Source organism: Platichthys flesus, chromosome 23, assembly GCF_949316205.1.
Source record: "Platichthys flesus chromosome 23, fPlaFle2.1, whole genome shotgun sequence".
NCBI classification, from domain to species: domain Eukaryota; kingdom Metazoa; phylum Chordata; class Actinopteri; order Pleuronectiformes; family Pleuronectidae; genus Platichthys; species Platichthys flesus.
Window position 1 is genome coordinate 3,034,423 of NC_084967.1, and position 16,022 is coordinate 3,050,444.

The following is a 16,022-nucleotide window of genomic DNA, read 5'->3' on the forward strand; positions in this document are numbered from 1 at the left end:
ATTCTGTCTTGTACAAGGCCCAGATATAAAAATGGACGACGTGGCTGCTTCACAAAAGTAATGCCAAACCCCTTCAAAGTAAAAGCAACATTTTTCAACCAAAAGGTCTCTGTTATTTTAGGTAAACTCTGTAATTCTGTCCGAATGTCCACAAATTAGACACAGTGTTTAAACAACTCACCAGCGTTACCTTTAATTTGTCATATGATGCTATAAAAGGAGTGAAACGCCATGTGACACAGCCTGCCATCAGCCTCCACGATCACTAAAGCTTAGACTATGGCTTCAAGAGAAATTTAAAGTGCCCCCATTCAAGGTGCCGTGGACTCCTTTTTGTGGGAAGAGGTGGAGATGAGTCGTCCATCTTTAATTATAGTCTATGGTCTTTTACAGGTGATTGGTTCCTGGTGCCGATGCTGGGGACACTGAACATCCACAGCAAATGTCACAGGTATCCATCCAATTTGAGATACTTGACATCTAGCTTTTATAAATATCCATTGTAAATGTGGTGTCAAATAGGTCCAAAGCACCAGGTCATATTCTTGTACTGCATGTATAGTGCAGAATACCGTTCAAAGTTCTGTATTCGACTTTGTCAAACCACCACCTACAGTTCGTAAGCGAGCATGGCCCCATTCCCAGCCCTTCCACCGGCACCCCGCAGCCAACCTTCTCCCAGGAGTTTTTCCATCTAATCCCACGTTTTTCCCCCAAGCTGAGAGCTCACATCTCCTTCCTTCCACAATTAATTTACTCATTTATCCTCTGTTCCAGTCAAGGTCAGGGCCTGTGATTTCTTAATTAAAGAAGGAAAGCGAGAAGAAAGTTTTCCGTCTTCAAATGGAGCCTGAAAATTTGTGAGCTGTTCAATCAGATCTTTTAAACTCACTTAACCCCTGATTAATCCCCAGCGCTCCTCAGTTGGACGAGCTTCCTGCTCATGAAATTAAGAGCAAAGGAAGCCTCGATAACAGATTCAGCGCACATTGCCGGTGATAGGTCGGAGACTTGACAAGTGTATGCAAAAATCAGACAGGCGGCGTGGACCAGAGGTTTCGCGGATGGGATCGAAGCTCTGCTGGCGTCCTTCCAGGGTTGATATACATGGAGCGAGGGAAACACTCTGTGCAATCTCTAAGCAATCCAATGTGTCAATTAGTTTTTGTATTTGGAAGAACAAAGGCGTGGGAGACAAATGTCCACATATATTATCTTTTATTTCCAGGGCAATAGTTTATACTTTAAAACTTTAAGGAAATAAAAGATAAAATCCAATTGATAAACCTTCTTTGAACTTGTTTTAAACGTCGACTGTATATCAAGATGGATGATGTGACAACAATGACTCCTCCTTGTAAGCAGATGGGACATGGAGCAAACGGAAAAGTCAAAAAACATGTCAAATACATTTTTCTAAAAATATGTTTTTTTGTCATTTTAGGTTTCACGCTAAGGTTGACCCCTGATTGGTGGAGCGTGTGTATCAGGGAGACCTTGAGACAGTAGATCACCTCCATCCCATGATCACTACACTCAGACTCTGTTTCTCAGTGATTGAAGGAAGTGGAGACGGTTCCATTTTTTTATTTACAGTCTATGGTGTAAATTTTTTTATTGATGAGTCAGTGTGTTGCCTGGGCAACCACCAACAGGCTTGTGTGGCAGGTCTGAGGTTTTGATTGGTCATTGAAGAAGGAAGACTACAGCTTCAGGCCATAGGCAGCTCATGATAGGCTGCATACTGTCCAGACACGTGATGATAGATCTGCACAAACAAGAACAAATGTAGCAAAACAAAGTTTCCCCAGGTTTTATCTAACATGTAAAATCGTAACTTATAATTCCACCGTCATGTTTTGAGGAAAAATAAGATGTGATGTGTAGTGTGTGTACGTCCTCACCTGTCTCTCAATATCAGCCAACAGGCTACTGGCTCCCAGGCGGAACAGGTGAGGACACAGCCAATCGTTGCCGAGCTCCTCTTTAATCAGACTGAACCACACTAGAGACTCCTGAGCCGTCCGGATCCCCCCTGCCGGCTTAAAGCCCACCTGAGAGAACACAAGGACACACACTTCACTTAAAGCTCGATTACACTCTAAACCTAAAGGGTTTAGTGGCTTTAATAGTTTAACTGCTCTATAGAAACGAGTCAAACCTCTAAAATGATTATTACAATTATTGCTCAAGTATGTGTGTAAAGTTTTTTTTGAGCTATGGGAAGAAAACAGGCCAAAGGACACAATTATGCACACAAACTGTTCTGTGTAGTTTGCCAGAGAACAAAAACAAGGACAACAACCTCTATAACCTGACAGAAAAAAAGATTCCCTGACAAACAATCTCCAATGCAACACTTAAACTGCAGCAGGAGGAGCCGTCACACTGTGTTCTCTACCGACTGGAACGGTTTGCTCAGACCAAATGCGGAGCAAGTTTATGCATACATTTCTCGGGTAAAGCCCAAGAGACTGTTTTCTGAGGAAAAATTGTATATCATTTCTAAGAATGAAGGAAATATAATAACAAATGAATTGGCAATAATTCCCAAGTTGTCATTAATCAAACCCTTAGGACACAATTAAGGCTTGAAACAGAATACAAACAAATAGAACGTGAAGAGAATATTGTTTTATGTAAACATAAATACACACAACACACAGCAATGTCTTATTCAAGTCAACACATTTTCAACTTGCTCAGACACATATTGAAATCGGTTTTGGTTGGCCAGCGCAAATATGCGGCTATATTGATTTGATATGTACCGTAGGAGGGCGCATTGCTTTCAGCCGACAGCAGAACAATAGGAACATGATGATGCCTGGTTCTGAGATGTTATTTAAGAAAACACTGGCTAATTAAGGGGATCACTGTGTATTGTGTGGTGGAAGTCACCCTGATTTATGTTCACTGCTGAAATGAGGTATCAACACGTTGTCCTGTTTGATGAAGGAAAACTTTCTGCGTCTGCCAACAACACACAAGCCGCTGTCTGACTGGGAGTAAAGTGGAGTTCCTATTGTGTTAACAAGTAGAATACATCTGTGTGTGTAAATATCAAGCTGTATATGGTTAGGTTTTTTGTCCCATCCATACCTCACATCAAGTCGCAAATAGTGTTGCACGGTGTACCGGTACTAGAAATGTACCGCGGTACCCTTACGTTAAAAACGATACGGTTAGGCATATTTTTAGTACCGGTACTTCATTGAAATAGCAGCAATCAGAGCGCACTCGCTGCTCCGCTCCCAGTCACTCTGCATGCAGACTGCGAGGGGCGGGGCTTCCAGCTCTCACACATGCAGGCGGCCCTCACCCACAGCGAGTGATCTCAGGGGAGACATGGCTCTTGCCGACCGTCATGGGCTTATTCAAAAGAAAGATGCGCGGAGTGAAATCTGGAAATTATCTGGCGCGACCGGACGGAGACATAACAAGTGGGGCGCTTGAACGGGAGGGTGAATGTGCGGCGCGACTAATGCTTTGACGTCCGCATCTCTTTAATGGCGGAGCAGTTTAAAAAGTCATTCTTTCTCCGGAGCCAGGGGCCGCAACAAGCGGCTCTTCAGCCCCTCTGCAGCGGCTGCCTGTACAGTGTTCATATGTAACGTGAGGGAACGTCACGTTAATTTGTCACGGCTCCTGGTTTTATCATGCTGGCCTGATACGATGCTGATTTGACAAATTAACGTGACGTTCCCTCACGTTACGCGTGTGTTTTTTCGAAAAATTGCACCCCAGTCACTTGAATGTGTTCTTGCCCTATTGCACGTATTATCGTTTAAGACGTTGATCTAGCTTTCAATTTGGCTGCAAGAACGTAGCTCAGTTCATTGTCAAAATTAGACTCAATTAAGAAAAAAATTAAGAAAACGCTATACATGCAAAATTACCTATAGTTTCACTTATGTGGGCCTGTAGGCTAATGCTAATATGAATGCCATTTGTTAAGTGTCCAAAAAGCTGGGCATGAACAAGCTGGTAAAAAAGGGAACCTTACAGATGTTTTATTTATTACTATCAGATAAACCAGTATCATATCATATTTGTGGTTTAGTATCGCATTTGTGGTATCGTATCGAAAGTATCGGGTATCGTGATATTTTGGCAGGTATAGTATCAAAGTCATAATTTTGGTATCGTGACAACACTAGTCGCTAATGGTGGAATGTGTAGGAGACACTTGCACAGCAAGAGCAAGGCTTTTATAATGTGTTATAGCACAACATTAAATGTCCTTGTGTAAAGGTCTGAGTAGAGTTTTGGTCTTGGTCTCTTCCGATGTTGGCGTCTCCATTTACTGAAAATGATTTACAAGTTCCTGCTCCTATGTTATAGAATCCTAGGTTAATGGAAGTAATAAATTAGACAATGCTACTGGTAGAGGAGCCAACGTTCATGCAGCTGATCTACAATGTGCGGAGCCACTTCTCTCTTCACCTCATTAACCAGGAAATATTCACGAGCCACAGAATGGCAGGAGTTAAGTACTGTACCTTGTGGCCTGTACACAAGAAGTAGTCACGGATGGCTCTCACCATCACTATGGCAACTGGGTAAGTAGCGTTGACAGACTCCTTTCCCGTGGATGTCTTGATGAAGTCCGAGCCTGTCGGATTCAAACAGGTGACATGTCATCTTGTGATACACTCCTGCAAATATTCACTCATCATTCATCCGTCAGCATGTTTTTTCTATTACGCTGCCTCACAGTCAAACCTGTGAAGGAGGGTTGAACATGTGACAAGCTGCTAAAGTGGGCGAGCGGAGTCAGCAGCACAGTGTCGGTGTGAGGGCGCAGACAGAGGATGGACTGGGCATAACTCTGATAGTCTGGGCCTGGCCAGACAGGAACATATGCTGCTGCTGATGGCTACCAGAGGGCAGCTGCATGCTCATCAATAAAATCCCTTAATTTTCCCTTCCTCTCCTTCACAGCCAATTATGTTTTATCTGCTTTCCTGATAAAAATAGAAGATGAAATGATGCTTTTTAATAGATTATCCACAAACCACAGGCTGCAGGAGAGAGAGAGAGAGAGAGAGAGAGAGGAAAAAAAATCACCCCTTATGCCACCATGGTGTATAATGACTGTCCATTACTGAACAGAACAAGATGAACATTTTCCATTTCATTAAAGACATGTTCTATGTATTCTCCCAGTCAGGTCTTTTTTTCAGCCGCTCTCCTCTCCTCAAACTGGCATAATCCTTAAGATTCGTTATGGGGAGTCTTAATTACCAGATAATGGATAACGGTTATTAAATGTGGGTGGCGGTAATGAAGCTCTATTCATTTGCATGGGCAGGGGGATACTGGCGGGGAACAGCAGAGTAAAATAGCCTGCATCAGAGATTAATAGGTGAAATTATCATTCAATTTCAGGAATCTCATACGCAATTCATAGGAACAAGAGGAGATTAAGGAGCGAGTGTGGCGACAAAAGCAATGCATTTTAATAATGATCTCTATCAGAGCCCCTGACAATTTGGTTCTGTAATCGGCTTATTATGTGATGGCTAGTTAAGCATACCCTGTGTGTGTGTGTGTGTGTGTGCACATGTGTCTGCATAAGAGGGGGAGAGCAGTACTCATCAAGTTCGCCCTTTGTAAGAGGTAAAAGAAAAAGCTGAGCAGCAGCGTCACAAACTGGAGGACAGCAGGAATTACACTCATGCATCCAAATTCTCTGGACTATAGACCTCAGACTTTGAAATCCTCTTTACTGCTGCATGACATGAAACAGGTACATGTTGACAGAGCGGCCGTTTGTTGTGTAGCTGTGTCTCAATCTATGTGTCTGTGTGTAACCATATTTGTAAATTTGTAAAAGAATCTGCAAAAGAGAGCAGAGATTTGCGGCTGCATAGAGGAAGCCAAATATGTATTCAGAATCTGTGTGTGTGATCAGATTTGACGTGTATTGAAATTTGTACATGTGCAGACAAATCTATAAATTGTGCATTGAAAGTGTCTACAAATAGCATGATTAAAACATAGGGCGTTAGAGATCTTGACTGATTGAGATAGAAACTGTTCTGTCACACGGCCAGCTTAAAAAAAAATGGCTTAAATGCTTCTTGTGAAGACAAGCTGTGGGTATCTCAGTTGTTCAAATTCTGTGTGCCTCAAAGCCTAAATGTGAAATCAGTGTTTGATAAAAAGGCATATTTTGAGTGAAACAAACACCACCAGCATTGGCTGAGTATTGCCACCTTAAAACTGTAGTCAACAAATACCAGTCTGAAAACAAGGGACTCAAATGGCCGATGTGATGTCAAAAATCGAATGAACCGATGTTGTCAAATTGTGGGTGGAGCTCAGTGAGGGAGGTGAGACGGGGGCAGGGGCGGGTCCCATATAATCACGGTCACAAAATGAGGAAGGAAGGTTGCATTCAAGCTATTTTAAAGGCATGAGGGAAATTTATGTTTTGAATATGTAAATCTGAGCGACAAAGAAGAGTTTGAGGGCCTGTAATAAACAACTAGAGAGCGACTTAAATCTTTCTCGTGTTGAAAGTTTCGCATGTTAACATATTTCTCATCAGAAAGAAACATAATCAACTTATTCAGTAAAATGTTGAAATGTTATTTGCCAACAAATAAACACTTTCTTCATAAAGTTTGACTGTTAGTCTGAAACATGTGAGGAACAGGGTGTGAGGGCACTGACCAGCCATCATGGCGACCATGCTGGCCTTGTAGACGTTGGTGAAGGTGCCAAGCTCGCCAATAGCCAGAATGGATTTCATGTGGGCGTCGCCACAGGCCTCTCGAAACTGACGGATCTCATCATACATGGCTGTGGAGGGAGACAGGAAACGTGTTGATGTTCAAAAACCAAAAGTATTCAACCACCAAAGCACAACACACAGGGCGGTAAGGTGAGGACAGTTTCTAAAACAATTAAAGGAATACAGACATTTAAAAGAGTTCAGTTGTGATCATTTGAGAAAAAAAAAATTAAATCTAACTTCTATTTCACAGACACTTCTTGTTTTATGAGCTGTAGCTCTACCCCCTCTCCCCCCCAGCACAAGAGTTCAGTATCAGTAAAATGGTTTGCCGTCAGTTGCCCTGTGGACATTCTCCAAATGTGAGGAAATGGCTCTGGAGCCATTACCCAGGAAGGACATCAGAGTTTTATTTCATCTGGACATCCTGATTCTGATGGCCTCCTCCAGAGAAACAGCCCGCCGCTGTCATTCTAAGTTGATAAATGAGAGCAAAACCGTCCCCCGTGAGACTGGAGGCACATGTCCCCTCACACACAGGTGATGGGTCAGCCACTCTCATGGTTCCTCTGGGTCTTCTTCTCATGACAAATCTCCAGAGGTGATTTGGCTTCTCCGTCAAGTGGGAAAACCCCACTTATCCTGTCGATGGGGTTCCCTATGGAAGAGCTACTTCACACATACCAGTATCTACTGGTGCTGTTAAGGTGTGACTTACACAACTAGAGGTGCTATGGTATGTGTCTACTGGAAACGGTCAGGAGACTATTGCTGTGGGATCACGCAAATCTGTGCTCCATCAAAACAGGGTACATTGTTATTGTTGGGCGAGTTTGGCAACCCCCATGATGCAAAGTCGTTCCCCACCTACAATAATTTGATCCAGCATTTCTACACTGAAGGCCGGCGCCAGGCCCCCGAACAGGAACACTTGGGAGGGCATAGGTTTGACACCTGCAGCAAAATGAAAACCCCTTACGCAGCAAAATGGCCTGCTTCTCAGCACTACTATTGTGGGGGGTGATATGGGATCCATGCCTTTATCTCAGGAACTGACTCTGCTCCAGCCGTTATCTGGCTCCGTCCATGATGTAAACCTTAGCTCACGCCATCTCATCCAGCATGAAGGTTTTGGACAAAGAAATGTCTCTGAGCATCCACGATTTAAACATTTAAAACAGTAAGTACAAGTAAGAAAACAGTAACCTGTCATGCAGAGTGGGAATTACTCCTGGTTCTCCCCCCTCCAGGGACTTTGGAGCCCAAAAAGCAAATCACTCAAGTTTCTTTCATTAAAAAAAGCTGCTTCTCTCTGCCCCAAAACTCAGCTAAAGAAGTAGGTGAATTACAGTATACAACAAAACTGCCATTCTTTCTTTTGGTTTCAACAGTTTGAATGCCCATCCTTATTTTTGATCACAGATTCGATCCTCCTGGGCATGGCTGATACCAGTTTTACACCAACCTGTGGCGAGACGTTCATTCTTCACAGATGATTATTTTCAGCTCCTCTTTGCTGGAGGGGTGTTTGTTACGTTCCATTCAAAGTATTTCAACTGTGTTCTATTGGATTCAAGTACATCAAATTCTTTGCCGAACCATAATTTTCACATTTTTATTCTTTTTACAAAATTAAAAAGTAGTCAACTTAGAAAAGTTCCTTTTCTGTCATGCCTTTTTGAGACTTGGGGGGGGGGGGGGGGCATGATTTCTATCAATATTATGAATTTTTTTCTCACTCATGATATCCCATATCAGCCCAATCATAGCTTGGTGTCCTGACCAGGTCCACGCCAAACACTCTGGCCTGCATCTGATTATTTAGTTTCATCCAACCACAAGAAGTTCTGCCAATGTTCACCAGGCTTCTTTTCACGTTCTTTGTTAAAAGTTGAATCTTGTGCAGCTTGTATGAAATGTGTCATTATGTGACACGCACAGCAGCCTTCAGGCAGACCCCACAGCAGTCTGAGCATTACAGGGAGCATTCCCAAGGGAAGCCTCTGACAAAACAGCAGCTTTCTTTGGTTGTGCAGAGAAAGGACCACCGACATGGCAGTCATGCTCACTCTACGAGAGCCTTGTCCTCCTCCACAGCTCGTTTCATCTGTGCAGCAGCATCACAGACTTCCCTGTCTCTTTTAATCCATCCCTACCTGGGTGACATGTCTGGGTTGTCTTTAACTCAGCCTGTGTTGAGTGAGCGAGACACTGTCAGCTCAAGGCACGTCACAAACACACATTTTCATAGAGAGGTTAATATGTATGCATGCAGGCTGTCAGACATGTTTGTAGGAGCTTCTGGTCTGTTAGCGTGCCTGTTTGATAGACTGTTTATAAAGACAGTTAACATGACAGCTCCCACAAAAGTATAGCCAAAACATCTGGATCTCCCCCTGGTGGCTGGCAGCTGTACAGGTGATTAACACCACCTCCGTGTCTTGGGACATAGACCAAATCAAAAGGATAACAGAGATGCATCTTATCATACATCTTATGTCCAAATGTTAATGATTCTGATTGTTTTGGTTTAATTAGTAATTTAATGCCAAAAAACTGGTTAAAACATCATGATTGACAGCTGAGAGTGACTCGTGATTGGTCAAACATTTGTATAGCACCAACTCACCATGTCATATCTCTCAGTTGCACAAAACATCAAATGATCACATTAGTATTTGTTCTCTATTGCAGACTGGAATTACACTGTGAGCACAACATATATTTTTTGCTAATTAATCAAATTCATCACAGTGCTAGTTTATCACATTTGATTTAGCTTTTTGATAAGTAGCCAATTGTTTTAATTTGTAATGCTAAATTTGAAACAAAAGCCCCCCAGGAGAGGCAGGAATGGTTTTGTCAGTAATGAAGACCCAGTCACATAAAATTTAGTTTTTTTAAATACAATTATTATCATGAAGCAGATGCTTTTTCTTGTGCTTTACTTTCTGTGTCTTTCACGTCATGTGATCTCACCGTACCTTCCCACTGTCCTGTAAGGGCGAGCGCCCTGTTGATGACAATGTCGATCTCGGCGGCACCGTCAGCAACTGCCATACGGACTTCCTGCAGCCGGGTCTCCAGTGGAGTTTGGCCAGCAGGGAAACCAGTGGCCACTGGAAGAGGAGGAAGAACACATCATCAGAAGGTACACAGCACGCACACAGTCACACACCTGATCAACTCAGCCATTCATTTCTTTCCTGCAGTAAAAAGTCATTTTCAGGAGACTTACCTGAAGCAACAGGGAGGCTTGAGTTGGCTGCCTTCAGTGATGCGACAGCGTCAGCCACACGGGACGGGTACACACACACCGCTGCTGTGGTCACTCCTGACACACAACACAACACAGACAACAGAGCAGGGAAGAAGAAACCATCATAAACTGGTCTGTGTCGCCCTCTGCTGGTTGAATTCTGGTCTGAACAAATGTCTCAATGGGCTCCAGAGCTGCTGAAGAGGAAAGTTCACTGTTCACTTTCACCATTAATGATGACCATTAATCAAAGTGATTTTTTTGTTTTGAAACCATTCTTAATGGAAGTAAAAGATCACAGTATGTGAACAGTTGCAGTGACTGAACTCTGGTCTGTATGTGGTGCTTGTGGCAGTAGCTGGATCAGACCTTTATCGTGCATATCCATCTTCCGCAGCAGGTCATATCTGATTGGCTGGATGGCTTTCAGACACAGCCGGTGGACGTTGGATGGTGTGTCGTCTCCGGCCAGAGTCGTCAGGTCAATACATGTCACAGCCTTCAGCAGCCAGGCGGCCTGAACGACACACAAAGAACAACAATGGCACATTTAAGTGTACAGGGAAAACACTTGTACAGTTGCAATCAGAAATATTCAACCCCCCAAAGATTTTAAGGATTTATCAATTAAAGTAGACAGAATCTTGTTCTTTGAGTTGAGTGATAAAGAAAATCAACACGGAAAATGCATGATGTAGTATTTGTGGGTAGCAGTATATTTTGTTAAGATAGCCATGTCACAATTATTCAACTCCTATATAATATTGTTGTTTTTAAAGCTGTCTGACAGTTTTTTTTGTCCTAAAGTTGAGTTGAAACATTATTAAGCCTTTGAGAACTCTATACAGATCCTTCATTTGCTTCAGCTGTGATGCATATATAAACCCCACCCATGAAGGTATTCAAGGTGAGTTGCAATCATGGGAAAGACAAAGGAGCTTACACAAAACCTGAGAGAGGAGATTATTTCATCACACCTGAAAGGCCTTGGGTAGAAGAAGAATTCCCCCAAAAATGATATTCCAAGAGACACAATTGGGAACATTATAAGGAAGTTTACAACTGATGGAGCAGCTTCAAACATGCCTGGCCATGGAAGAAAGCCCAGCATTTCATCAAGGACCCTCAGCAGCTTAGTCAAAACAACTCAGATAAATCCCTGTGTGACTGCAAGACACCTACAGGATGACCTGATGAAGGCTGGTACAAGTGCTGCAGTGGCAACTATAAGACGTGCACTGAATAATAAAGGACTTAATGGCCGGCTCCAAGACGCACTCAGCTCTTGACCACAAGCAACATCAAAAGTCGACTAGAATATGCCAGGAGGAATTTGGATAAGCCTACAGAGTTTTGGGTGACAGTTCTATGGACTGATGAAACCAAACTGGAACTGTTTGGACGTATGGACCAGTGGTATGTCTGGCGTGTGAAAGGACAGGCTTATGACCAGAAGAATACCATCCCCATAGTCCAGCATGGAGGTTGGTCAAAGATGATGTTGGGCTGTTTTTCTGCGGCAGGAACTAGCAATCTTTATTGTGTACATGGCATCATGGATTCACAGAAATACCAGGCCATTTTAAAGAGGAATGTGATTCCTTCTGTTGACAAATTGAACCTTGGTGATCATTGGACTTTCCAGCAAGACAATGATCCAAAGCAAAATCTCCAAGTCCACCAAAGCTTGGTTGAGAAAAAGATCCTGGAACGTCCTGGAGTTGCATTCACAGTCACCAGATTCAAATTTGATTGAAAATCTTTGGTGGGATTTAAAGGCAGTTGCAGCATGGAAGCCATCAAACATCACTGATCAAGAGGCTTTTGCACTTGAAAATGGGCAAAGATTCCAATCGAGAGGTGTAAGAAGCTTGTCCGCACTTACCGAAAACATTTTTTAGAAGTTATAAAAGCTAGAGGATGCGCCACAAAGTACTGAAGCTGGGGGGTTGAATAATACTGCACATGCACATGTGTTGAAAGAGTTACATTTTTCATTTGAACTCCAAAGTTAAGTCAACTTCTGTTGTCAAAATAACTAAAATACGCATCAATAATTATCTTTTGTTGTTTGATGAGGTTTTTTTGTCATTTATTGTCATTATCTGTCATCCACATCACTATAATGTCTATTGAGGTGAGGGGGTTGAGTATTTCTGATTGCAACTGTAGCTCTTTGTTGAGGAACAATTCATTTGTTAATTCATTTGATATTTGTCTATTTCATAGTTTTTTTCCCCTTCCCTTATATTGTAATAATTGCATTTTGGAAGCAAACATATGTGCAAATAGTTGGTTCACATTACTGAAGCTTTGTCAAACAGACAGTGTGGACATTAGTTTAAAATCTTTATTAATATCTGTGCAACTGTTGACAAGTTCTTAACTCTTGTGGTATCATTCTCCAAGATAGCATTATCTGAGAGAGAAAAGTGTGGGTGATGTTTCAAGTTTATGTGCTGGATCAGACAGATAAATCTGTCAAGAGTATTAAGGCCGCAGGGCTGGGGTTATAACTGAGAGCATATTTCAAGAATAAAGTCAAAATATATCAAGATGTTGTACAAGAATAAGCTCATACATTTAACAGAATACATTTGTTTTTTTGATAATACAGTCATCATTTTAGGCTGTGATATTTTAGAGAAGCAATATCAGATCAGCCTATCACCTGCATCCTGTTAAGATATACTTTAGCATTGGTTTAAAAAATAACAAAGTAGCACATTATCCTAGAGAAGATTGTGTTATAAACTGTCCCTTCTAAAGAAAGAACCACAAACTTTGAAATAAAAAATTTGGAAGATTGTCTTTTGGCCATGTTTTCAGAGAATGCTTTTTGTTTTGGTGTTCCCAGTTGCAGAGAGAGATACAACTAAACAGACAGCATTAATAAATACAGGTAGACAAGTATAAATCATTAAAGGTAATCATTTGCAATCATAGTGGGTGAAGGAAAGCTGTACCTGCCACTGTTTCTTGAGCAGTTTATGTCCTTGGATCTGCTGCGCTCTCTTCAGGACTGCCTGCGTGTTCACCCTCACCTTGGATATCCACTCCAGGTCTGCAGCCCGTTAGCAAAAAAAAAAAACATCCATCATTGTGTTTATTTTTAAATATTTTTTGAAGTTTTCTTAGCTTGCTCTCGTGGTGTGAAAATTTAGACTTAAACATTTGTGACACCTTTAAACTTTCTGTCTCGCTACATCCAATAGAGACGCACCTTGACAGCTGGCAACACTGGCGTGTAGCATAAATATACAATATAGAGATTGTTAATTATATAGAAGGAGGAGGAGTTGGCAGCTTGCGGTGAGGCTGCAGATTTGTCTAATATTGTGCTCTTTTTCTTTCTCTTGTATGATTTCATTTTTGTTTGTTTTATGCATCTCACAGGGATATTTTTGTCTTTCTGTTGTTGTACCTTTTAGCTACTTCAGTGTTGCTTTTTTGTTGGACCTTAATATATAACGTGGCTGTAGTTCAATGCTTTGAGAAGTTATTGACGTCTGCTACTCATGGCTATTTTGAACTTTTATCTCTATTATTACCATTTATGCACTTTTGTTTCATTCTGTTGTACTCCACAAAATAAAGGTACCCTTAATATTATTATTATTATGATGATATTGAAAGACACTGATGTGAGTTAGTTACACTACTGAAGTTAATCAACACTGCATCGTGGTAGAACCATGTTTACCAGGTCAGCTGAGCAGAGAGGGATGGACTGTCATGAGTTCTCAATTAAACTGACGAGGAGTCTCTGACTGTACACAGCATCACATATAACACTATCTATTGTGCAGTAGTTAATGAGAGAATATAATGTTTTTACACAGGTTGTGTCTTTAACGCAGCAGAGCCAGTTTGTCATGTCTATTTGAGCTGATGATAAAGTGACAGTGCTCAGCAGGTCAGTTACCTCCAACACGTTACTGATTAAACTGAGTTCAGACTCCACCGTCTCCCCTGGATCTAGTTTACTGATTCACCGGCGTAAGGACACATGTGGCGAAACACTAACTGCAGTTATTCTATGAGTCACGTGATGTGAAAACGAAAAGTTGATGTTAAAAACGTATTCGACTCTACACGTGTTGTTGATAACGAGCTGAGCTGCACATACAGATACACGGAGGCGCACACATGTGACACATTGTGACTCACCGAGCTTCATGCCGGGGTTCCTGGCAGACATGTTGAAGAGCAGAGTTTGATGCTGAGCACAAACTAACAGAGCAGCAGCAGCAGAGGACGCACCGGACCTGTCAACACGGCACTTCCTGACTACAAGACGGAAACGTGGGCCGCGGGCGGAAGTGGGATCTCTCTGCAGTAAAAGCCTATTTGTTTTAACCTTCAATTCGATCAGTTTGTTCATATTATATGAAATGATATAAATTGATACTCTAACAAATATATATATACATGTTAGTGGAAGTTTTTTTTTACCCTAAATTGTATTACTTGGTTATAATATTATATTATTCTCATCTTCTTAATGGAAATCTTTTTTACCCTCAACCTTATAACTTTGTTAACATATCATAACATATCAAATACATTTCCATAATTGTGTTGGGAGTAAAACAAATATTCACCAATTTATTAATATCTGTATATTCCTGCTTTTGTTAGGAAAGATTACTTTTGACAAGAGACTTGTAAATACAGCGGCGCATACCCAATATTTCCACATGGGTTAGCTGTAGAAACTGTTAAAAGGATCATCCAAAAAAAGGTTTGTTTGTTTTATCCAATGTGGAGAGAGTGGCAGAAGTTATATATTGCTATAGTGATATATTCATTTGTTAATTTTTACAAATATACTGACAAAGATAACTTGTTAATAACTATCATAGTGGTACACTGTTAACAATGAGAAAATAATAGTGACGTTACGTATCTTCTGGTATTTTCTTCTTAACCTATGTATTTCTGAATAATTGTGTGTGTGAATGGGTGAATAGCAATTATCTGTACTGTTAAGTGCAGTGAGTGGTCAGGAAGTCTAGAAAAGCTCAATAGACCATTTACCATGAAATGATGGGAACTATGCATTGTAAGAAATGATTGACTGATTTTATTCAATCAATAATATTCAGCTTTGCTTAACAGTTAAATTGCAGTCCGTTTTGTGCCTTTGAACCGAGCACAAATAACTTAACAGATAATATAAAAAAAGTACAGAAATCAACGTGAACCAGCAACATGTGATCGAATCTGCTGATGTCTGCCTATTTGAATTGGTGAGAGCGACTGCTGGCTGAGAAGCAGAGGCCCATGTTTTTCCACTGTTCCTAAAACAGAGTGGAGAGAGATAAAAAGCTTGATAAAAGATTCAATGGTTTCGCGGCTTAACAAATCTAAATATTTTGAATGCAGGATCCAAAATAGAGACGATATCCGAACCCGTCTCTAGACCCCACATCTGCTTTCAGCCAAGACCAGGTTGCATCATTTTGATCTAATGCAGTTGTGCATTCAAAGTGGCGGGGAAATGGTATTCTGTTAAGCATTAATGTCCCTTACAATAAGTGTTGATATATGTGTTTGCAGACCATCTAACTCAGGCAAGTGTCAAGTCCTCAAATGAGTAAAACTAATGTAAAACTCAGACATCGTCTGTTCTCTGTCTGTCCTTCAACGACCGATCATGCGATTGGTGTCGAACACTCGTCAGGTTTGTAGATGGAGGCATGTAAAAGTACAGTGTTGGCCAATGGTGACGTGTAGAAGTTATAAAGATGTAATGATAATAATAGTCATAATAATATTAATGATAAGAATAAAATAATAATTAGATATAGAAGAAGAAGATGGGAGGGGACTAAAATGGGAAGAGGGAGAGGTCTAATGTTCAAGTTAAAGGGCCATGATGTACTGACAGGCTTCCTGCCTGCAGGACTGGACCACAGTGTACGTTCACATGTTTGAGTAATTGTTACATACCAGACTTATGCACAGGCACATATCGGATCTGCGGCAGGGAGAGGCCCGGCCAGAGCTGAATCCTGC

At 41.4% G+C, this 16,022-nt stretch overlaps 1 protein-coding gene across 1 annotated transcript; it reads right to left on the reverse strand.

Annotated features, from left to right (window-relative positions):
* Positions 1 to 1,201: 1,201 nt before the first annotated feature.
* Positions 1,202 to 14,322, reverse strand: dera (deoxyribose-phosphate aldolase (putative)). The gene is made up of 9 exons (XM_062382789.1): positions 14,172 to 14,322; positions 12,968 to 13,065; positions 10,371 to 10,518; positions 9,981 to 10,076; positions 9,727 to 9,861; positions 6,682 to 6,810; positions 4,503 to 4,615; positions 1,905 to 2,054; positions 1,202 to 1,768 (listed from the first exon to the last, which is right to left on the reverse strand). The coding sequence occupies exons 1-9, from the start codon at positions 14,200 to 14,202 to the stop codon at positions 1,712 to 1,714; spliced, it is 957 nt and encodes a 318-aa protein (XP_062238773.1). The 5' UTR covers positions 14,203 to 14,322; the 3' UTR covers positions 1,202 to 1,711.
* Between the last annotated feature and the right edge of the window lie 1,700 nt (positions 14,323 to 16,022).